The following is a 24,934-nucleotide window of genomic DNA, read 5'->3' as shown; positions in this document are numbered from 1 at the left end:
AATACATAGCACGTCTGCAGATGTGTAAGCGTTCCTCAGATATATTTCTAAAACAAGACTGCCAAACAGATTTCATGATAAATTCAGCAGAACAAGTTGCAAAAACTCATTCAGGATTTTAAAAGAAAATATATAAAATCCAACCCCACATACTTTCAGTTTCACTGAAGCTGGAATATATTATCAAAGGATTCCTATGTGGAACACAAATTATTTTCTACTAGCTAAAAGTGGTATGTGAAATCCTAAACCCAAGATTTAAAATAAAAGCCTAAAAATGCTAATGATTTGTATTCCATCTTTAGACAGCAGACCGTTTCAGATAACATGCGAGAAGACAGCATTCCATGGAACACCCAGGCTGATTATTTCCCATTTGGGGTGTAAGCAAATCTCCTGCCTTTAAAAAGTCCTCATAAGATTTCACTCCATATGGTTTGTTTCTCTCTTTTTCAAACACTGGCCATTACAACACTCAAACATATATACATTTTAAAAGGAGGTATCAAGGAAATTTTTAAGACTAATTAACCTGTGGGCAAAGAAGCAACTAAAAACCAGTTCCAACAGAATTTTTGCTTGAAAAAAATACTTTCCTATAACTTACTACCACTCAAAAGCCTAAAGTCCACTCTTTACATGAAATAAGTGATTTTATATACAGATTGAGTTAACTTGTCTTAAAACAGTGAGTCTCACTTCAGTTCCCTACTCTGAAAGCTCTCTGATCCACTATTATGTAACTCTATCCAAAATTCTAATGCAAGAGTTACATATCCATTAAAAGTTGGCAAAAACTAAAACGGGCCTATGCATAAGCTTAGCTGTAGGTTCCTTAATTACCTTGTTCAAAATTATGAAACCAGGTACATTTTCAAACCAACAACAACCAAACCTTTCCTATCCAAACCAGAAATAGTGACACTTTGCATACTTTGTAAAACTGTTAAGAGTATTCTTCTTGGCTAGCTTCTGATCATTATGCAAACTGTACATTTAAAATTAATTAAAAATGCCAATTTTCAAAGAATTACTATTTTTTACATAACACTAGCAAACTTTTTCTAATTTTAGTCTTTTAATTCATCTTAAGGCCATTTATTTGCCCTCCAAAAAGACCCATAGCATTTTCCCTGAAGGCTAATCAGCACTTCTTTTCCTCTCTGTGCCAACATAGAACAGTTTCTACTAGCAGCAGCAAAGCAACAACAATTCTACAGTGAATCTGATTTACCATTTGGTTGGGTACATACTGAAATTCTGATTCATGAACATCTTAGTCAGTTTATGGATATCAATGAAAAGAAAAATGACACTCTGGCATGTGACCAAGTCACTCTTACTTCAAAAGGAAATAGACTTCAGAAGCTAATAATTTTAAACAAATTAAGAAAAGTGATCAAATATAAGACCCTCAACTAAGTTGAAAATACACACAAATGAAAAGACTCAGAATTAACACTTAACAATCAGACTAACTTTGGCTGCAAGAGTCTGATTCACTGTTAATGTAATTAACAAATCAGTACATCTTGAAAAAGCTTACTTCTAGCAATAGAATCCTTATTACCCTAGAATTTCAACCCAATGCCATTGCTTTAAAAAAAAAAATTAGTCAACTGTATTACATATAGTGTCAATTCTGAGACTTTATTATTTGAATGAAACAGGAGAACCCTGATATGCAAATACAAAAGGAAATGATGAAACTGTACTTTTAATTAACAAAAAAACCCCTGTAAATGTATCAAAGAAGTATTAAAACACATTTACCAGTAATGTAGCACAAGACCTCTAACTGGCTTGAAAGATCACATTCTTTCAAGCAACGTATAGCTTTCACAAGGACTTCTGTAACAGTAACCAGTGAAAACCGTTTAAACTATTTTTCAATTATCATCTCCCTCTTTCATTTGTTCGGTATTTTGATCATGCACAACAAAGAAACAATTTTTAAGGAAAGAATGTATAATTTTCAAAAGGCATTTAATCTTAATTCCCTCAGCCAAAGGAGGTGTGACAACCAACGCACGTAAAATTAACCTTAATCCGCCAACGAAAACACGCAAAATGTCTCCTAACAATTCCCCTCCTCCTTAAAACAACAACCGTACACATAAATATGGTATTGACCTCCACCTCCACTGAGAGTAGCTGATTAATAAACAGAATAGTTAAATTTGGAGATCAAGGTGCAACACCCCATCTCCGAAACCTCCCCGAATAACATCATCAAAGTAGAACTGAACATTAATTTTGCTAAAGCAAGAATCCAACCCCCGGGAGCCTCAGCCCTTAGACAATGGTGGTTACCAGACAGAGCTGCACAGTTGGGTCCAAATGACACATTTCACTAGGCCCTGGACACAACACACACAGGCACAAACACACGCACTCTCTCTCACAAGGGGCCAATTCTAAGGAAGGGGCGTTCAAATCCCACTGGGAGACGGAGGGGCAGCATGGTGGCGTGGGGGTATGCTAGGGGAGGACAAGCGAGAGGGGAGTCGATAGAGCGGAAGGGTAACTGCACCTCACGCGAGGGAGGGGGCTGGAAATGGCCGATGGATTCTATATTTATTTATTTAAAGGTCTTAATTTAACGGGTCCTTCCCAGGGGTTCTGTAACTAAAGCCAAACTGCGCAGCAAACATTATGAGGTTGGGAGAAGAGTCGCCGCTCCCCCTACCCCGTGACTCGGGGGGGGGGGGGCGGGTGAAACAAGTTCCCCGGCCAACACCACCGACCACTCCAACTCCCCCTCTCCCCTCCTCCACAGGAAGGGGGAGGCTAACAGAGAAAAGGGGGAAAAACAAGTTCCCCAGCCAGCCCTAACCACCCGATCACTCCCAGTTGTCCCCCCCATCTTCCATTAGAAACAGGAGACCAACCCGTGGAAGGCAGCCGAAAAAGGAGAGATCCCACCCTTCGCCTTCCCCCCACCCACCAACATACTCCTGCGGGGTCCGTAAGCGAGCTCGAAAAACAGAGGGATGGGTCGAGGGGAGAGGGTGTCGAGCCCCCGAAACCAAACAAAGCGCGGCCTGAGCTAAGAGCCCAGGCGAGTCGGGAAGCCGCGGCTTTTCCTGCCGGCCGGGGCCCGGGCTGAGCTGACACTGCGGCACCGGGGGACCCGCCTCCGCTCTGCCTCCCTTCTCCCACCCTCCAGGCGCACAAGCCGCCCCCGCCCGCCCCGGCCTCCCTCCCCGCGGGTCCCGCCGGCCGGGCGCCCGAGCCGGCGGGCGGCGGGGAAGGAGCGCGGCCTTACCCCGCTCGCCGGCGTTGTTCCGCTCCTGGGGCAGCGGCGGAGGCGGCGGTGGCGGCGGCGGAGGCTGTTGCTGCTGCTGCTGCGGCGGCGGCGGAGGCTGCTGCTGCGGCGGCTGCTGCTGGGGCGGCTGCGGCGGCGGCTGCTGCGGGGGCTGCTGCTGCTGTTGCTGCACCGGGCGCGGCCGCGACACTCGCCTGGGTCTCCGGTTGGCGGCTCGGACGGAGTTCATTTGCCGGGCTGAGGTGGCGGCGTTGGCGGAGGGACACACACACACACACACACACACACACACACGCACACGCACCGCGAGCTCCGGGGCGGGAGAAGGGGGTGGGGAGAGGGGGGAGGAAGGAAAGGGGGCGAGGGGAAGGGGAGATGGTAAGGGCGGAGGGGCGAGCGGGACCCCGAGTCAAGAGAAAGGCCCGCGGAGACAGACAGAGACCGAGCGAGGCCAGGCGGGCGGGCCTGACGCACGGGCAAGGCCGAGGCCGCCGGGCGGGGCGGCCGCGAGGGACGGAGACAGAAAGACGGGCAGAGCGAGAGAAAGAAAGAAAGGGCGTCCGCCCGCCTGGGGATCCTGAGGCGAAGCGCGGCGTCGGCGGCTGAGGACACAGACCCTGGTCCCGCCGACTCCCGAGCGGCGTCTCCGGCGGCGGGGGGAGTGGGCGGGCGGGTGAGGAAGGGAGAAGGAGGAGAAGAGAGGGAGAGAAGGGAGGGAGGGAGCAGGGGGCGCCTGGCTCTTTTTTTTTTTTTCTCTTCCTCCCCCCCACACCCCCTGAAAGAGATTTCTGAGAGGAATTTTTTCTCTCTTTCTTCGGCCTCTTCTCTCTCCTCCCCCCCTTCTCTCCTGGGCGAAGGGGAAATGAGTGTGAAGGGAGGAGATAGGGGGAAAAAGAGGCGTCGTCGTTCCTCCTCCTTAAAGGAGCCTTTCCTCCTCCTCCTCCTCAGCCCCGTCGCCGCTGCTTCTGCTGCTGCTCCGTGGCAGGAGGAGCCATTGACACCGCCGGAGCCACCACTCGCCCAGTCGGTCCCTCCCCGCCGCGGGGCTGGCCAGGGGCGCGGGGGAGGGCCGTGGAGCGGCGGGGGGAGGGGCAAATGGGCGGGGAAGAAGAGGGGCGGGGATTCCGGCCAAGGAGCCAACGGGAGGCGCTCATACAACCTTTGGGCCAATGGGACCTCTGCTCTTATCGCCAAGTCCCTTCCTTCAACGCCCTGTTTCCTCTCTCGGGTTTCCTCCCTCCCCCGCTAAGGAGGTGGGGGAAGGAGGAGAGGGGGAGTGTGGTGGGGCGGGTGATAATGGGGAGGTATCAGGGCATATAATAGAGCGGGGGGTGGATGAAGAGATCGCTAGTGCGTAGCGACGATTCTAGGAGAGGAGGTGCTCGGAGGAAAGGGCGGGGGCTGCTGATGTAATGGGGAGAAGTGATTAATCCTTCGGTTCGCCGTTTCAACCTCTCCCCGCTCCCGCCCCCATCCGATTTTTTAAGCGGAAAAGTAGAGCGAGGTAGCCAATCTTTGATAACTGGGGTTTTTTTGTGGTAGGTAGGTTCAAACTCTGAGCTGTAGGGAGCGCTAGAGATTCTGTACCCTTTAGTTCAGCTGAGGGTATTTGCTAAACCTTGAAGATCCACTTTACCGAGCTTTGAGCTCGGGAACCGAAGTTAGAAGTCGGTTCCTACTTGTAGTCTAAAAGGAGTTATCTAAATCTTGAAAAGATTGTGATCAATAGGGAATAGACCTTTGGTCAGTTTACTTATTGAAGACGCGGACTCTATAACGTTTGGGGAAATAATAGGTGAGAAAAGAGAAGTAAATGTGTTGAGGTGGTGATTGTTTATGTGATAAACGTTTTAATTTTTTAATTTTATTTTTTTTTAGATCTCAGAAACTCAGAGGAAAAGAAAAGCCCCAAGGGGAATTATCTTTTGTGTCTGTATCTGGTCCCCTCGAGATAATCTCTCCCCAGGGAAAACGTGTTTTAATTCCCTCGCTGCTGTTGTGATGACTGAAAAAGTATCCTTTCTCGGTTCTTTGGCTCTCTTTTGTTTATCACTTTATGGAAATGGTAAAACTAGCAATTTACCTGATTTTCGATCTTAGGTGATTTCTTTCTCATTTCAGTTTGACCAGGTGCTCTATCTTAGGTTTGAGATGGATGACTAAGTGGTTACAAAGTACAATAAGAGAAGCAGGGGTAAGAGCCGGGTAGTGTGTGTTTTGGGAGCGGAGAGGAACAGTGAGAACCACTGTTGTGTCGGGTGTTTGAGTCTCTGACTTGATGTATGCCTCTGGGCAAAATGCTTTACGTTTCTAGCTTTCAGGGTTCCCTCCCTTTCAATAAGAATTTACTTTGAATTACATAATACTGTTTTTAATTTTAAAACATTCTCTGATTTTGGGATGAGCTCTCTTTGGTCCTGACAATGGAGAAACTTAGATCTAAGTTTCCTTCTCAAGAAAAATATCGAGGAGGGAGGCTTACAATGAAGAACTGCAAATGTTTATGGTGGTTAGCAAGGTACAAATGGGTACAGTTTTATATTTGGTTCAAATAAATGTAGCAGGAAAAAAGGAAAACTACACGCTATTGTACATATTATAAGTGGATCCATAACTCTTTATTTTTTCTAAAACTTTACTTTTTTCCAGCATGCATTTATTGGTTTCTTCTGTGTATGTATTGCTATGTAAGGTGCTATGGGAGATAGCAAAAAATAAAATAAATTGCAAAATATGGGACATAGTTTGTATTTTTTTTATGGTAGTTGATTTAGTTAATTCAGATGTACAGAGAAAACATAGCTTATTCTCTGTAGCTTATCCTTCTTGAGTCCCCATGTTATCCCTTTTCTTTTATAGGTAAGTACTGAATCTTACAGATTTCCCCACTTCCCTGTCATCCAAGATACACATGGGAGTTGAGGGATTTTGTGTAAAGTGTACATAGACGGAATGTCGCATCTTCAATATCCTAGATTTCCAAGTTGTAATTAATAAACTTGGAATGATAGTTCTCTGGCCATGTGGCAGTAAGATGCCTTATTTTAACAAAACCAGTATATTATGATAATTTTCTGATAGGTGGAAGTAAAATGCCTTGATAGTGCCTTTTTCTAATTCACACAGTAACTAGTGGGCTGGTAGAAGCCTGTGGTATGGGAAGGTCAGCAGGACATCAAGGGAAAGCCCTGAGCCACGCATGCCAGTCCTTGTGTTGTCCTTTACTTGTGGAGTGTCTGGTGTAGTCCGAAAGCAGAACTGCTAGCCTCAGAGATGGAACTGCTCCCTCTGTCCTTTCGAGAAGTTGTGCTGCTTCCGCACTGAACCATATGCCTTATACACTGCAACTTCTGTCCTGACCCCAGGCCTCCGCAGGTCCACTGATTCTCATGATGCCATTCCATCTTCTCACTGAAACGTGGGAACTTCTGGTTTCCCAGAATATCCCACTTAGGCCTTGATGAGCCAGAAACTTTGCTTCAAGCTCATCTACTGAGCCACCTCCCTTCACCGATGTTGCATTTTTCTCCCTATGTCATGTGGAACATGCCATTAAGCTGAAAGCAGAGATCCTAGCAGACTCAGCCTCTCGCAGGCATGCCCAAAGAAGCAAACCATTATCCCCATTTTTCTTGGATTTCCCCATATCTCTGAATATTTCAACTATATACTTCCAACTCTAGTTTCCACATTGAGAAGGGACAGGAAGTAAGCACACTGAGTCTGATTACCTCTTTCTGTCCCCCTTTCTTCTTTCCATGATCGCTTAGGGCTATAAGAGATGGATTTTTCTAACACGACATTGTAAAATACATATTTTAATTAAAAAGTTTTTTAAAAGAGATTATTTTTATTCTTGTGACAAGAGCTTTCGTCATGTACCACATCCTCTTCATTTTTTGTTATGACTTCTACTGTGCTCCCTTTTTTGGAGCCATGATGGCGGATGGGACGCAGGAAAGCGTTCCATTAACAATAATGGAATATCTACTGGGAGATACTAAAAAATATTATCCTATCATATCTCTGGCTCCTACATATTTTTAGTTTATCTTACAAAAGCATTAAACGTTAGAGACTTCTTTGTGTAAAAGTGTTTAAAGCCATCTTAAGTTAAAACTTGGGAGTTGTTAGAATAGGCCTTGGAGATCATTTAATTCTCATGTTTGTATTTGCTATATAAGGAAACTAAAATTCAAAGAAATGAGGCGACAGAAGCAAATCCCGTAACTACTTAGTAGCAAAGTTAATGCCTGACAGTCCAGTGCCCTTTCTGTTCACAGATATTATAGACTTTTAATTCTTCCAGTGAAACACAAAATATTCCAAATGGTCTTAGCCATCGCCAGGTCCACCTGTGTTAGCAGATAATCCGGTCAGTTAGCTGCCATAGGAGGTATATGTGAGAGAAAACAGCAGAAAAACATAAAGGAGATTTTTATTTGGGGGGTGGGGGGGGTGGGTAGCAGTCTTCCAAATTATTTCAATATACACTTACCATAATTTCAGAGGACTGAGTTCCCTCAGGTTTGCTCGCTCTTCAAGAATATTTGTTTCTCTCAACTAATTACTGGTGCTTAACAGGTTTGTGTACTTAAAATTATTTGTTTATAAAACATCACAATAGGAGTGTGGAAAAAATAAGCCCTTTAATCATTTTAATACCTGGCAGGTGATATTTACTGTGATTTTTAAATGATAATTTTTACCATTTCAAAGATTCAGCTTCCCCTTTCCTTGTCATTCCATCATCTAGTCTTAAGCCGTCAGTACTCAAGTCAGTTATATAAGACACCTGAAAGCTGCTCATCCCTTTTATGTCATTTAGGAAATTAGTTTGATCTGAATATGGTTTTCCTGAAGGAATAACCAGCTCTGTTTAAAATATCCTTGTTAGAGTATGAATGACTTATCTCACTAAGCTGCAAAAAGTCATTCTTTAGTACATGCTCAGATAATATTTTATCAATTAGTAAGTGAAAATTAACTTGGAACTAAGAATTTAAATTCAGTGTATATGTGGGAAAACCTGGTAAGCATGCAATCAAATGATCCTCATAACAGAGGTTATCTGTAAAAAAAATTATAGAATCTAACTTTAATACCTTTCCCTGTGGAATAATAGAGACATAGCGCTATCAAAAGAAATTATGTTCAAGATTCAGGATGGGCTGTGATAGACCACTGTAAATCTTTTTATTTTTTTGCTTTTAAAAGGAGAACCCAATTTTGAAGTATTGAGAAAAGACTAGGCCAAACAATAAAACGGTGTTATATTATGGAAGGACTGGTAGATGACTGAACTGTGGGCAGATGTAAATGAAAGACAGTGACAGAGCTCTGCTACCTGCTGGCTCTCTGACCTTGGCCAAGTTACTTCACCTCTCTATGCTTCAGTTTCTATGTCAGTAATATGGGGGTGATAATAGTCCTCATTTCATGGGATTGTTGTGACGATTATAAAATGCTGAGAAGAGTGCTCAGTATGCAGTAGGAGCTCGATAAACTATTAGCCATTATTGTCACTGCTGTTGATACTGATGTTATTTCATGCATTCCTTGATGAGTTTCAAGATTACACAGACATTATATGTAGGGAAGCAGGTATGGCTTGGAGAAGGCAATGGCACCCCACTCCAGTACTCTTGCCTGGCAAATCCCATGGATGGAGGAGCCTGGTAGGCTGCAGTCCATGGGGTCGCTAAGAGTCAGACATGACTGAGCGACTTCACTTTCACTTTTCACTTTCATGCACTGGAGAAGGAAATGGCAACCCACTCCAGTGTTCTTGCCTGGAGAATCCCTGGGGCGGCAGAGCCTGGTGGGCTTCCATCTATGGGGTCACACAGAGTCGGACACGACTGACGCTACTTAGCAGCAGCAGCAGTCATGGCTCTTGTTATAAGGAAATATGACTAGAAAATGGTATTAGGGAAATATTTTAAAAGAACAAGGAAGACAACACCAAAAGGAAAGAGGCAAAGCAACAATCAGTAGAGATCAGCCATGGGTTGAAACTGACGTCAGGAGACCTATTTAGGCTGTTTCCACTCAAGCAGTGTTTGGACTGAGGATCTTGTGGCAGATGCAGAATATTCTTTCACTATGGGAGCCTCTGAAGAGGCAGTTTATGGAATATGTCAGGAAACAAATGCATGGACCTAGAAAGAGGGAGGAAGGGAAGTGGGAGGGGAAGGAAAAAAAAGACTGCAGCTGGCGTTTTATCTGTGTTATTGAAAAATTGGACTCATTTAAGTGGTATGTTGGGCTTCCCTTGTGGCCCAGCTGGTTAAGAATCGACCTGCAATGTGGGAGACCTGGGTTCGATCCCTGGGTTCGATCCCTGGGATGGGAAGATTCCCCTGGAGAAGGGAAAGGCTACCCACTCCAGTATTCTGGCCTAGATAATTCCATAGACTCTATAGTCCATGGGGTCGCAAAGGGTTGGACACAAATGAGCGACTTTAACTTTCACTTAGTATGTTAAAATTTAAAAATTCACTTAGGCCTCCCTGAAAGGAGTAGGAATTATGGAAAGAAATGGAACATAGGTGGAAATAGAAATAGCAGTAAGTAATACAACCTAGATAGTATATTCAAAAGCAGAGACATTACTTTGCCGACTAAGGTCCATCTAGTCAAGGCTCTGGTTTTCCCTGTGGTCATGTATGGATGTGAGAGTTGGACTGTGAAGAAGGCTGAGGGCCGAAGAATTGATGTGTTTGAACTGTGGTGTTGGAGAAGACTCTTGCGAGTCCCTTGGACTGCAAGGAGATCCAACCAGTCCATTCTGAAGGAGATCAACCCTGGGATTTCTTTGGAGGGAATGATGCTGAAGCTGAAGCTCCAGTACTTTGGACACCTCATGCAAAGAATTGACTCATTGGAAAAGACTCTGATGCTGGGAGAAATTGAGGGCAGGAGGAGAAGGGGACGACCCAGGATGAAATGGCTGGATGGCATCATGGACTCGATGGATGTGAGTCTGAGTGAACTCCGGGAGATGGTGATGGACAGGGAGGCCTGGTGAGCTGCGATTCATGGGGTTGCAAAGAGTCAGACACGACTGAGGGACTGAACTGAACTGAACTGAACTGAATACATGATGTAGCACAAGTTACTCAAGGACTAGAGAATTTGAAACATGAAGATGGTTGTAGAGGAGCATGTACCAGAGGATATATGAGAGCCTCTATGATCCTGAGATTATGGCCTCTACAAGCATCCATAGAAGCTTCAGATTCAGGAATTTGTTGAGAGTGATCCAGCTAAGACACATTTCAGGAAAGAAGATCTTGGAAGCAAGGTTAATAGACCTAAGGAGTTCTAGAGCAGGGTATAGTGGTAGCAGCTGTGTCATAAAGTTTAAAATTATTTGAGATCCTACTGGAGATAGACAAATACCCAGAGAAGATCTGCTATAAGGCTATAAGCGTGGATTATAGGGTTGTCTATTATTAAATGTGTAGTGCTGCATTCACCATGGAAAGGGAAGCCATGTCACTCAACTGAGACCAGGCTCAATTTAACGTGGGCTTCCAGGCCAGAAGTACCAGACTCCAAGGGAAATGGAAATAGAAGTGTTCAAAACATGGGAAGGATCTCAAGAGACATAAGGAAGATTTAGGTGTGATCTAGTAGACATTGAAGATGCTGCCACTGTAAACCTCCTCATGGATCTGTACCCAGTTGGGCCCTGTGCCCACTCTTGAGTTAATCTCTGGCAAGCGTGAGAGGATTACTCTTAGGCCAATCAGAATTTCCCCTGAAGCTTCAGAGGTGGTCTGCTGGATGGAGGAGATGTGGATACCTTTTTGGAAGCAGGAGAAAGACACTATGTAGAAAGTCAGCTCTGACCTTATTAAAAGCAATTAAGTTCTATGTCACAGTTAACCTCCTGATGGGAAATGTATCCGAGCTGAATTTAAATTCACATATAGTAGTTGGAAAACTGACATGTTCTAATAGGCATCTTGGCATGGCAAAAAACAGAATGATATTCTCCATTTGTTGTTTCCTTTTACATTATTCCCCTTCTCCCAGATAATTCTTAGTCTGCCGCAGTCTCTGATAGGCAACAGCAACACGGATCTATATACTGGGTTCTAGGAATATTTTGTTTGCAAGATATTGTTACTGCCGGAGTCACATTTGCTTTTACATTTATGGGATACAACAGTTTCAGGTGGATTACTTCAGTTTTGATGTTACTGAAGGTGCTACACCCATGTAATGGAAGAAGGCTCAGGGTGCAGTGGCTGCTGAAGGAACCCAAATTCCAAGGCATTTGAGCGAGAATCTTCTGACAGAGACTGAAAAGATCTGGAGACCAGAGAGAAGAGTAGTCAAACTTTATGGTCTTCTGAATTTAACTTACTATAGGAAGAGTAGTTCATTTTGGACTTGAATTTCTGTAGTAATTTAATAATGGCGAGTAAGTAAGTAAGTAAGTAAAGTCACTCAGTCGTGTCTGACTCTTTTGTGACCCTGTGGACTGCAGCCCACCAGGCTCCTCAGTCCATGGGATTCTCCAGGCAAGAATACTGGAGTGGGTTGCCATTTCCTTCTCCAGGGGATCTTCCCAACCTAGGGATCGAACCTGGTTCTCCCGCATTGGAGGCAGATGCTTTAACCTCCGAGCAACCATTCTTTGTTGTTTTATTTGGACTCATAAGAGTAATCTCTGTTGACCAGTTTGGGGCAATATTATTAGTCATAGTTTCAGATGAGAAATAAACTAGGGAGTGAATATTTAGTCTAGGGTGCAGAACAGTCTTGAAGTTAAATTAATTAATGACCTGTTTTAATTCATTTTAGGAGGACTAATTTTTAACTGTGCATTTCATTGGCCCCAGGAAGTTACAGTGAGGAGAAGTGGTAATAACTGAGGGAGCTGCTGGTCTGTCCTAGTTGGACAATCCTGACTGAACAGAGGTTTGATTATTAAGGCCTGTTGTTAAATAGAGAATAATGGGGTATGTGGGATGTTGGTCAGTATCTCCCCTTGCATTTCTGCCGGAGCTCATGAAGGAGGAATCGTCCATCTAAGCTTCTGTCTCAATCTACCCTCCTATTAGATGTTCTATATGGAAGAAGTGACTAGTCTGGTCAGAGACTGGGGACACTTTCTAGAGGAAAGAAAGGTGACATTGAAAGATGCTTTCCTTCTGTATAACTCCTAATGCCTGCTTTTTCATAAGCGAAAGCCAAGGAGAAAAGGAAAGATATAAGCATCTGAATGCAGAGTTCCAGAGAATAGCAAGAAGAGATAAGAAAGCCTTCTTCAGTGATCAATGCAAAGAAATAGAGGAAAACAACAGAATGGGAGAGACTAGAGATCTCGTCAAGAAAATTAGAGATACCAAGGGAACATTTCATGCAAAGATGGGCTCGATAAAGGACAGAAATGGTATGGACCTAACAGAAGCAGAAGATATTAAGAAGAGGTGGCAAGAATACACAGAAGAACTGTACAAAAAGATCTTCATGACCTGGATAATCATCTAGGGTGTGATCACTCACCTAGAGCCAGACATCCTGGAATGTGAAGTCAAGTGGGCCTTAGAAAGCATCACTACGAACATAGCCAGTGGAGGTGATGGAATTCCTGAAAGATGATGCTGTGAAAATGCTGCACTCAATATGCCAGCAAATTTGGAAAACTCAGCAGTGGCCACAGGACTGGAAAAGATCAGTTTTCATTCCAATCTCAAAGAAAGGCAATGCCAAAGAATGCTCAAACTACTGCACAATTGCACTCATCTCACATGCTAGTAAAGTAATGCTCAAAATTCTCCAAGCCAGGCTTCAGCAGTACATGAACCGTGAACTCCCTGATGTTCAAGCTGGTTTTAGAAAAGGCAGAGGAACCAGAGATCAAATTGCCAACATCCGCTGGATCATCGAAAAAGCAAGAGAGTTCCCAGAAAAACATCTATTTCTGCTTTATTGACTACACCAAAGCCTTTGACTGTGTGGATCACAATAAACTGTGGAAAATTCTGAAAGAGATGAGAATACCAGACCACCTAACCTGCCTCTTGAGAAATCTGTATGCAGGTCAGGAAGCAACAGTTAGAACTGGACATGGAACAACAGACTGGTTCCAAATAGGAAAAGGAGTACGTCAAGGCTGTATATTGTCACCCTGCTTATTTAACTTCTGTGCAGAGTACATCATGAGAAATGCTGGACTGGAAGAAGCACAAGCTGGAATCAAGATTGCCGGGAGAAATATCAATAATCTCAGATATGCAGATGACACCACCCTTATGGCAGAAAGTGAAGAGGAACTAAAAGCCTCTTGATGAAAGTGAAAGAGGAGAGTGAAAAAGTTGTCTTAAAGCTCAACATTCAGAAAACAAAGATCATGGCATCCAGTCCCGTCACTTCATAGGAAATAGATGGAGAAACAGTGGAAACAGTGTCAGACTTTATTTTGGGGGGCTCCAAAATCACTGCAGATGATGATTGCAGCCATGAAATTAAAAGATGCTTACTCCTTGGAAGAAAAGTTATCACCAAGCTAGATAGCATATTCAAAAGCAGAGACATTACTTTGTCGACTAAGGTCCGTCCAGTCAAGGCTATGGTTTTTCCAGTAGTCATGTGTGGATGTGAGAGTTGGACTGTGAAGAAGGCTGAGCGCTGAAGAATTGATGCTTTTGAACTGTGGTGTTGGAGAGGACTCTTGAGAGTCCCTTGGACTGCAAGGAGATCAACCGTGGGATTTCTTTGGAAGGAATGATGCTAAAGCTGAAACTCCAGTACTTTGGACACCTCATGCGAAGAGTTAACTCATTGGAAAAGACTTTGATGCTGGTAGGGGTTGGGGGCAGGAGAAGAAGGGGGCGAACAAGGATGAGATGGCTGGATGGCATCAGTGACTCGATGAACGCAAGTCTGAGTGAACTCCGGGAGTTCGTGATGGACAGGGAGACTTGGAGTGCTGGGATTCATGCGGTCGCCAAGAGTCGGACACGACTGAGCAACTGAACTGAACTGAACTGAACCACAGGAGCAGCAGGCTGTTGTACACATAGTCTCTCCAGTGTTAGTCACTTGGTCATGTCCGACTCTTTGTGACCCCATGGACTGTAGCCTGCCAGGCTCTTCTGTCCATGGAATTCTCCAGGTAAGAATACTGGAATGGGTTGCCATTCCCTTTTCCAGGGGCTCTTCCTGACCCAGGGATCAAACCCAGGACTTCTAAACCTAGGCAGATTCCGAGCTACTAGAGAAGCCATTGGAGAAGGCAATGGCAACCCACTCCAGTGTTCTTGCCTGGAGAATCCCAGGGACAGCGCAACCTGGTGGGCTGCCGTCTTTGGGGTCACACAGAGTTGGACACGACTGAAGCGAGTTAGCAGCAGCAGCAGGGAAGCCATGTTGTAAGCAAATCAAGAGGTGGGGTGGGAGTGGAGGAGTGAAGGTGGACTTCTGTCCTCAGGAGGCCTGATCCTCCTCCTTTCCCCACTTGATTCCCGAGTTCATGGGTCTGACAGTCCAGTGTCATCCTGGCACCTGGTCAAATATGTGGACTTCTGCAGCTTGGCTATTAATACCTAAGAACTTGAGTCTTTTTCTTACCCTCACTCTTACTCTTCTCTCTTCTGGCACACTTGAGGAAGTCACAGAACTTAGATTTGGGATTGGAAAAGCCAGAGGCCTCACTTAGGTCTCTTGGCCTCCACCCAACCTTGACTCAAGCTTTAAGCTGGACATTTCCTGCTTACTAATGAAATCATTCTGGGGTTCTCACTGGGACAGAATGTAAGTATGCCTACTCCCTCAGGTAAGCCAGCCAGAAGAAGAAGTTGGGGGAGGGTTTGAGTTTGGAATTCTACCCCAAATTTCTAATACAATTTTTTGGGACAGATGATTATTTTCTACATTTTAAAACCATGGAGGGACTTTCCTGGTCTAGGGGCTAAGATTCCGTACTCCCAAAGCAGAGGGCTCAGGTTCAATCCCTGGTCAGGGAACTAGATCCCAAATGCCACAACTATTAGTTCACATACTGCAACTGAAGATCTTGCATGCTGCAACTTATTTCCTGCAGCCAAATAAATAAATAAATAAAGCCATGGACATGTCTTACCGGAGGTTGTGGTTGTTGGGCTCAGAAATTCCCAAAAGAAAAATGAAGAAAGAATAAGAATTTCAGAAAATTTAGAACTGTTTTTGTGACATATAAACTATATATATATCTGTGTGTGTGTGTGTGTGTGTGTATATATATATATATATATATATATGTAAAACTTGTAACTATATTTTGAACAAGATTTTTGTGGCTGTAATTTAACTCTATGCTGCTGTTCAAGTTATAAGTGGTACAAAAAATGTAAAATGAAGATAATTCCAAATAAGTGGAAATATTGTTATATTCAGTGCATGTAATAAATTCTTTATTTTAACCATAAAGAGCTATACATTTTATATTAATAGAAAATGAATTTTTCTCTGCCCTCAGCTATTTAAAGAATATTGGCTTGAAGGAGTGCCAGATTACTCCTCTTCCCAGGGCTCCCATGTGACTTGAGCCAGTCCTTTCTCAGTCTTTCCCTCTATCATGTGTCTGATGTTGCTTAGCTTGTGCCACCTACTGCTCAACTCTCAAACTCCATGGCTCTTTCTGAAAAGATTAGTAATTATAAGGGATGATGGAGGTGGAGAGGTAGACAAGGGTAAAAACTGAAAGGATAAGGAAACCCAGCACACACCTATGAGAATGACCAAAATGCAGAACACTGTCAATACCAAACACTCGGGAGCATATGGAGCATCAGGAGCTTTTATTCATTGCTGATGGGAATGCAAATGGGTACAGCTTCCTTGAAAGACTATGGCAGTTGATCTTCCGTGGTGTCTCAGACAGTAAAGAATCTGCCTGCAATGCAGGGGACCCAGGCCTGGGTCAGGAAGATACCCTGGAGAAGGGAATGACAACCTTCTCCAGTATTCCTGCCTGGAGAATTTCATGGACAGAGGAGCCTGGTGGTCTGTCGTCCTTGGGGTCACAAAAGAGTCAACACAACTAAGTGACTAACACTTTCACTTTGGCAATTTCTTACAAAACTAACTATATTCTTACTGTATAAGAGTGTGATCCAGCAATCACACTCTTCAGCATCTACCCAAGGGAACTGAAAACTTACCTCCACACAAAAACCTGCACACAGATGTTTATAGCATCTTTACTCATAATTGACAACACTTGGAAGCAATCAAGATATCCTTAAGTAGATGAGTGCATAAATAAACTGTGGTATATCCAGGTAATGTGTGTGTGTGTGTGTTCTCAGTTGTGCCTGACTCTTTGTGACCCCATGGACTGTAGCCCACCAGGCTCTCCTGTCCATGGAATTTTTCAGACAAGAATACTGGAGTGTGTTGCCATTTCCTTCTCCAGGTGATCTTCCTGGCCCAGGGATTGAACTCACATCTGTGTCTCCTGCATTGGTAGGTGAGTTCTTTACCACTGTGCCACCTGGGAAGCCCAGTGGAATATCAGTCAGCACTAAAAAGAAATGAGCTATCAAGTTGTGAAAAGACATAGAGGAACAATCAGTTCAGTTCAGTTCACTCGCTCAGTTGTGTCCGACTCTTTGTGACCCCATAGACTGCAGCATGCCAGTCTTCCCTGTCCATTACCAACTCCCAGAGCTTACTCACGCTCATGTCCACTGAGTTGGTGATGCCATCCAACTATCTCATCCTCTGTCATCTCCTTCTCCTCCCGCCTTCAATCTTTCCCAGCATTTCTGTCAGATGAGTCAGTTCTTCACATCAGATGGCCAAAGTATTGGATTTTCAGCTTCAGCATCAGTCCTTCCAATGAATATTCAGGACTGATTTCCTTTAGGATGGACTGGTTGGATCTCCTTGCAGCCCAGGGGACTCTTAAGAGTGTTCGCTAACACCATAGTTCAAAAGCATCAATTCTTCCTTGCTCGGGTTTCTTTATGGTCCAGCTCTCACATCCATACGGGACTACTGGAAAAACCATAGCCTTGACTAGACGGACCTTTGTTGGCACCTTAAATGTACATTACTATATGAAAAAAGCTAATATGAAAAGGCGACACACTTGTATGATTGCAACGTTATGGCATTTCTGGGAAAGTTACAACTGTGGTGATGGTAAGAAAATTAGTGATTGCCAGGGGTTAGGGAGGAGGAGGGGATGAATAGGCAGAGCACAGATGATTTTCAGGGCAGTGAAACTACTCAGTATGTATATGGATTCATGTTATTATACATTTGTCTGAACACATAGGATGTACAACACCAAGTTCAGTTAGTTCAGTTCAGTCGCTCAGTCATGTCCGATTCTTTGCAACCCCATGAATTGCAGCACGCCAGGCCTCCCTGTCCATCACCAACTCCTGGAGTTCACTCAGACTCACGTCCATCGAGTCAGTGATACCATCCAGCCATCTCATCCTCTGTCGTTCCCTTCTCCTCCTGCCCCCAGTCCCTCCCAGCATCAGAGTCTTTTCCAATGAGTCAACTCTTCACATAAGGTGGCCAAAGTACTGGAGTTTCAGCATCATTCCTTCCAAAGAAATCCCAGGGCTGATCTCCTTCAGAATGGACTGGTTGGATCTCCTTGCAGTCCAAGGGACTCTCAAGAGTCTTCTCCAACACCACAGCATCAATTCTTCGGCCCTCAGCCTTCTTCACAGTCCAACTCTCACATCCATACATGACTTCTGGAAAAACCATAGCCTTGACTAGATGGACCTTAGTCGGCAAAGTAATGTCTCTGCTTTTGAATATGCTATCTAGGTTGGTCATAACTTTTCTTCCAAGGAGTAAGCATCTTTTAATTTCATGGCTGCAATCACCATCTGCACTGATTTTGGAGCCCCCCCAAAATAAAGTCTGACACTATTTCCACTGTTTCCCTGTCTATTTCCCATGAAGTGATGGGACTGGATGCCATGATCTTCGTTTTCTGAATGTTGAGCTTTAAGCCAACTTTTTCACTCTCCTCTTTCACTTTCATGTAAACTATGGACTTCGGGTGATAATAATGTGTCAATGGAGGTTCATCACCTGTAACAAATGTACCACTCTAATGGGGTGGGGGCGGAGATACATGTGTGAAGATAGGGGTAATGAGAAATATGTATACTCCCTGCTCAATTAACTTGCTCTAAAGAAATAAATCCACTAGAAAAAAAATACAAAGCAAACTTTTTCTAAAGGAGAAAAAATTCAGTTTTCTGTTTTATTTTACAAAAAAACTATATTGCCAAACAAATTATACATTCATATGATGGACGTTCACTCTCCAAATGCTGCTCTAGAGGGAGAAGAGTGAAGCCTCATGCATGTGTCAACTATGTCAAGTGACGGCTCTGGGGGGTTCCTGCCACTATCTGTTCCAATTAAGTGTGCAGTGAATCATTAATATCAGCATTCAGATTTATTTATAATACAATTGTTGAGAAAATGTTAGTGTTTTTGTTTACTCACAGATGGAGAAGGGGCCTTGATGTGAAGGTCAAGTTCAGTTCAGTCGCTGAGTTGTATCTGACTCTTTGCGACTGCAGCACACCAGGCTTCCCTGTCCATCACCAACTCCTGGAGTTTACTTACACTCATGTCCATTGAGTCGGTGATGCCATCCAACCATCTCATACTCTGTTGTCCCCTTTTCCTCTAGCCTTCAATCTTTCCCAGCATCAGGGTCTTCTCAAATGAGTCAAGTTTAGGGGTATGCAAACATCAGGGAGTCTTACCCAGTCCATTCTCATAACTTCCCCTCTCCCATTTCAAGACAGCCTTGGAACTAGAAATAAACACAGAAACAAAATTAAGGAACTGAGTTTTTGGTATAAGTAAAACCCTCCAAGCTACTGCTTACCTAGGATCACAAATGAAAGGAATCAGACTTTTGAAAACAAACAGATCAACAGATAAAAACACCTTCTAGATTTCTAATAGTTCTAGTTTAAAACCCTTGGTTAAAAAGTAAACAATTAAGAGATACTCATCAAAGGTAGATAGTTTTTATAGCATAGAAGCTTATAATTTTGGGGTGAGGGGTCGGGAACACTGCTTGCAACCTATCTTGTTCTAACAAGAGCTCTTCTGTCATTTCAGACCTCATTTAAAGGGCCAAGCCTCACCACAGGATATATCTCCTTTGTGATACAGATCAATTTTATTCTGTGACTTATTTTAATGAATGCTTAACATAAAATTGGGGGTATTTTTGTTTTAAAGCATAGTTCGATGGCTCAGCGGTACAGAACCTGCCTGCAATGCAGGATACATGAGATGCGGGTTGGATTCCTGGGTCGGGAAGATCCCCTGGGGGAGGAAATGGCAACCCATGCCAGTGTTCTTGCCTGAAAAATCCCATAGACAGAGGAGCCTGGCAGGCTACAGTCCAAAAGGTCACAAGGAGTTGGACATGACTGAGTGACTGAGCATGTCTTACTCGTCTTCAGGTCAAAATCCTTTTGGGAAGTAGGCAGGACACAAGGATTTCGCACCTAAAAAACGAGGGTCTGGTAAACAAATAGACCAGATATTCTTTATCTGATAAGCCATCTTTCAAACCCTACTTGAACCTAAATGTTTTCCCCTATTCCCCATGACTCCAGCCTCTAGTATCCTACCTTTGATGACTTGGATTCTGATCACATTTTGTTCCTTACCTTGTTTTTTGCTTGCTGGATCTGCTCCTCTCTGTATTGTGGACCCTGTGCTGGTAATTTGACCAAGGTTTTGTGTTTTCTTGCTTGATTATTTATTTTGGCACTGTAGTAAAGTAGAAAAAAAATATGAGCTTTGCAATTGGCAGACTTGGGCTTAAATCCTGACTGTACCACTGACTTGTGGGCTGCTTTGGGTGATGCACCTCTCTGAGGATCAGTTTCCTTTTTGGTGAAATGAGGATATAAATGCCCACCTCAAATTATGGTTGTGATTAGAAGTAGAGAGTGGAGATGCTGCACAACACTGTGTCACTGAATTGCACAGTTAACAATTATTAAAGTACAACATTTTATGTTACGTATATTTTACCACAATTTAAAAAAATATGGTTGTGAGAATTAGTCTTTATGGAGCCCCTCATTATAATTCCTGGCACATAGTAGACCTTCAACAAATAGTAGCTGTACAGCATAGAATATTGTATGTTGCAAGTAGCAAAAAACAAAACTCAAACTGCTTTACACAATAAAGGAATTCATGAAATTGGAAGTCGAGAGGTAAGGCTGGCTTTGGGGTTGTCATTAAGGACTGTTTCTCTAGGTCTTCAGTCACTACAGGTTCAGCCATATCCCTAAGGGTTCAGATTTTTTCCATCCATCTTTCTCTGTCTTCTGCAACTACTGCTTTATCCTAAAACCAGCAACTCTCATGATCACAATATGGCTGCCAACAGTCCTGTAAAGCACATGTTCCCTCATCCACCTTTAGACAGAGTGATTTCCATCAGTCCAGCAAGTATCATGATATTCACTTGTTTAAATCTGAAAGCTATGCATGGAACGATGGAATGTGATGGTTGGCCTGAACTAACCAGGGAATGGGTCCGCTTCTCTGAAGGCACATGGGCTCCATGGGGAGGGATGGGGTTCTCAGATGAAGATCAAGCTGCTGTGGAGGAAAAAAGACAGGGCTGAGACACTGAGCAGGCAACCAGCAAAAGTCCACGCTTGTAGCTATTTTCATTATTATTGACTTCCTGGCCCTTAGCCCCTGGTGCTTGTCCATTTCTTTAAAAATCATTACAAAAAGCAAAAACTAAGAGAGCTCTTATTTGGGATAAGTGTATTCTTTCTAGCAAAGGAAAATCAATATATATAAAACTAAGTTTAATTTAACTGGGTGTTAGGAATCTGGAACACTTGCCAAACAAGCAGCAAAATGCACAGAATGAAAGGGTTTAATAGGAATGAACGTCAGGGATGCAAATCAGGAGGAAGCTAAAAAAGGTGGTTACCTGCCAGAATACCAAACCCAGAAGAGTGAGGTTAGTTACTGGAGCCAGATTAGAAGCCATGACTTGGGTCAGGACAAAGGGACCCATTAACAAGGGGAGGGGGCATTATCCAAAGCAAAGTTGGCAGAAGAGAAATCTGACTGAAACTTGATTTTGACTGCTGTGCCTAGACCTTTGCAGCTTCTACCTGACGATCTATGAGATTCTTCTTTTTCTTTTTGATCCAACCCCCAAATAATGACTCACCAGTTTCTGCCAGTTTTACTTCTGCACCTTCTGCCAGAAGGTTCTTCCATATTCCTTTGCTGTACTTCATCTGGCTAATTCTCACTCTTTGGTTGAGACTTATTTATTCATTCTAACTAATTAGTTAATTTATCTTCGGCTGTGCTGAGTCTGGTGCTGTGTGCTGGCTTTCTCTGGTGACCAGTGGGGGCTCCTCTAGTTGTGGAACGTGGGCTTCTCATTGCCATGGCTTCTCCGGCTGCAGAGCACAGGCTCTAGAGCTTGGGCTCTGTAGCTGTGGTGCCTGGCCTTAGTTGCTCCCAGTCATGTGGAATCTTCCCAGAAGAGGGATCAAGCTCTCATGTCCCCTGCGTTGGCAGGCAGATTCTTAACCACTGGATCATCAGGGGAGTCCTGGTTGAGACTTTAAATTCCAGTACACCACTGATGTTCTATCCCCTACCCTCAAGACGCACTGCAGGCTGACTTAAATAATCTTTTTTGGTATATACCTATAATCAATACCAGTAACCCGATGATTTGTTTCCTTGTCTGGTCTCAATTCCTGACTATTTCCCCCTCATCACATGAAAGCTTCTGAACAGCAGGAATGTTACCTTAGTTACCTTTGGTTCCAAGACACCCACCACAGTGCCTTACACATAATAGCTCAGTGAATGAAGGAGGCAATTCCTTTGTTTACCATCTGACATCCTCTTACCCAGGGCTTAAGAAATAGAACAATACATACAGATCAAAAATGTTCTCTACTGAGACAGGAGCTAGGAATTAGGAAGATAGAGATATTAAAGATTTTTGTAGTAGGCTGTCCCTTTCAGATTTTGGAACCACTAAAGATAGAATCAAAACTGCCAAGAAGGTCCAGAATGCCTCTTTTCCTGTCTTCCCTCTTCAAACACTAGTCCTATTCCCAAACTGTTAAAGAATACTTATTTCTCCTATTGAGTCACATCGTGTTCATGATTTTTAGTCATTTTTTCCAGTTACAGAATCAGGATGAGATTAGTACATGAAAGTGACCATTATGATAGTTCAGACTTACAAATGCTAGTTATTAACATTTACAGAGTGAAGCAAGCCACCTGAACTAAATACAAGGTGCTCAGTAGGTGTACTGTAAAACTTCATTCCTGGTTACAAACAGCTCATATGACCGTTATGTAGGGAATTTGTTTTCTGTTTAATTTATTTTTCTGTTCTGAAACAGATTCATCTGTTATAGGAGAGGAACCAATTATCGGGTAAACACAGTAACACCTAATGACTATACCCTCTGGTATTTAGTCTCAAAACATTTTGTATTTCTTAATACATAGAATTAAAAGATATTTTAACCTTCCGCTATATACATTTAGATTTATAAACATAAGATTAAATATAATTTTAAATGTTTCAGAACATATCTCAAGAAGGCTAACTGAAAGGCACTGCATTGCCTGGTTTAGGTTTTGATAATAAACTAAGGTAAGGAAGTACAGAAGTGAGGGCCACCTTAATCACTTTCTGTAGTTTCCTGGTTATTTGGGATTGTTTGGAAGCAAAACCAGCCACAGGCAAATTTCCTGATATAATGTGTCTTTAAGGCCAATGCCTGCATGACCCATGATGCTGTCTCTCAAGCCTCTTTCTCTCCGCTCTGGGTGTCCTTTCTGTTAGGTCCTCATCCTCATCCTTATGCCTTTATGACCAGAGCTGAGGGCCACCATGCTGCTTCTACATAATGACCCACATGTACTTCTTTCTCTGGCTCCTGTCGTTCCTCACAGCTTCCCATAAGAATTATAACTTTCTCAATTCTAAAGTGCACTTGAAGAAAACCCTAGTTAAGTGTTTCCTCAATTCCAAGACATACTCCTTGTCCCTCTACCCCCATCTCAATGTTTCTGAAATTTGAGATAATTTTACAGTCTTTCTTTCACTTTTTTTTTTTTTCCTCCTTAAAAAGTGCTTACTACATCTTTGGTCAATCCTAAATCAAAAATGTCTTAGAACTGGAGAGATGTCATACGAATGTACCTTACTGGAAAGAAGCTCTTTCATGAGTCAGAAAATGTTGCTCCATGTGGATATTTGAGCTATCATACAGTTAATTCAAAGGGCTTCCCACATGGCGCTAGTGGTAAAGAACCCGCCTGCCAATGCAGGAGACACAAGAGACATGGCTTCAATCACTGAGCACAAATACACGCACAGTTAATTCAAACAGAGGGCTCTAGGGTAGGAAAATATGAAGGTTAGACAAAACAAGTGAATTGTTAGTTGGTTTTGTGGACTAATAAGTGTTGACCATATAATTATCGCCTCACCTAAAAAAGTTTGGGGATTGGATGTAAGGGAAATATGAAACTAAATTCCTTCATGATATAAAAGATAGGGAACCATGTTGATGTTTGACAGAAAACAACAAAATTCTGTAAAGCAATTTTCCTTCAATTAAAAAATAAGAAAAAAGATAGGGGATCTTAAACTGTCTTTCTACACAAGTTGTCCTAAAGCCTAATATTTGTATTAGACAAAAAAAATTAAGGTTATAAGCAGAACTTTCTACAGAATAACTTTGATATGGATGATCAGTTATCTCAAACCATCCCTAAGGTCTTCCCCCAAAAGACTGTAACTTGATCTTACTTATTCTTGCTAAAGAGATGATGGCGGCTTTAGTCACTGGTCTGTGGAGAGGGGCAGAGTGTCAATATAATCAGGAACACCGTGGTTCCAGCTTTGGGTAAAATATTTTGAGGTATCCTAGTTCTGTTTGTGATGGTTAGCATAATCACACAATTGTTTTTCTAAAATAAACAGGGAAAGACAATTATAAGTTGAAGCAGTATTCCAGTTATCATCATCCAAACAGTGTCAGTTGTCAAAATTAAGAATAAAAGGGAAACTTTGACAGTATGCTTGTCCCTAGCATTTCTAGCACCCAGGACATGAGTACAAGTATCAAGCTAAAAATAAATAAATTAAATACATATGTTCTAGACACCTTCCTTGGCAAAAAAAAATATTTTTAAAGTATAAAGCAATGTTTTTTTATATGACTGAAAGTCAGCTAAATATGATTATCAGCTAAAAAATGATTGCACTTAATATTATATGTTTGCATTTTATGGATGGACTGGTGATGTTTGGATCCTCATCCAAAATAAGATAACATAAGATAAGATAAACATGTAAGTATAAATTCAGTTCAGTTCAGCTCAGTTCAGTCACTCAGTCGTGTCCGACTCTTTGCGACCCCGTGAATCACAGCACGCCAGGCCTCCCTGTCCATCACCAACTCCCAGAGTTCACTCAGACTCACGTCCATCGAGTCAGTGATGCCATCCAGCCATCTCATCCTCGGTCCTCCCCTTCTCCTCCTGCCCCCAATCCCTCCCAGCATCAGAGTCTTTTCCAATGGGTCAACTCTTCACATAAGGTGGCCAAAGTACTGGAGTTTCAGCTTC

The 24,934-nt window shown here is 43.0% G+C and overlaps 1 protein-coding gene and 1 long non-coding RNA gene across 3 annotated transcripts in view; one reads left to right on the top strand and one right to left on the bottom strand.

Annotated features, from left to right (window-relative positions):
* The window catches only part of FBXO11 (F-box protein 11), a 110,711-nt gene extending 106,417 nt beyond the window's left edge, over window positions 1–4,294 (bottom strand). For both annotated transcript variants that reach the window (XM_027966867.3, XM_042246209.2), the window contains exon 1: window positions 3,269–4,294. In XM_027966867.3, coding sequence (XP_027822668.2) covers window positions 3,269–3,497 — 229 coding nt within the window. In that variant the 5' untranslated portion in view covers window positions 3,498–4,294. The remainder of the gene's footprint in view (window positions 1–3,268) is intronic.
* A 320-nt stretch (window positions 4,295–4,614) lies between these two features.
* LOC114113604 (uncharacterized) lies at window positions 4,615–15,411 on the top strand. The gene is made up of 2 exons (XR_003588508.3): window positions 4,615–5,063; window positions 5,147–15,411. It is a non-coding gene; the product is annotated as an uncharacterized LOC114113604 (long non-coding RNA).
* The last annotated feature ends 9,523 nt before the right edge of the window (window positions 15,412–24,934 follow it).

The sequence above is a fragment of the Ovis aries genome, chromosome 3 (assembly GCF_016772045.2).
Source record: "Ovis aries strain OAR_USU_Benz2616 breed Rambouillet chromosome 3, ARS-UI_Ramb_v3.0, whole genome shotgun sequence".
NCBI classification, from domain to species: Eukaryota; Metazoa; Chordata; class Mammalia; order Artiodactyla; family Bovidae; genus Ovis; species Ovis aries.
The sequence above is the reverse complement of the archived record's forward strand: the minus strand, read 5'-3'. Positions and strand labels throughout refer to the sequence as shown.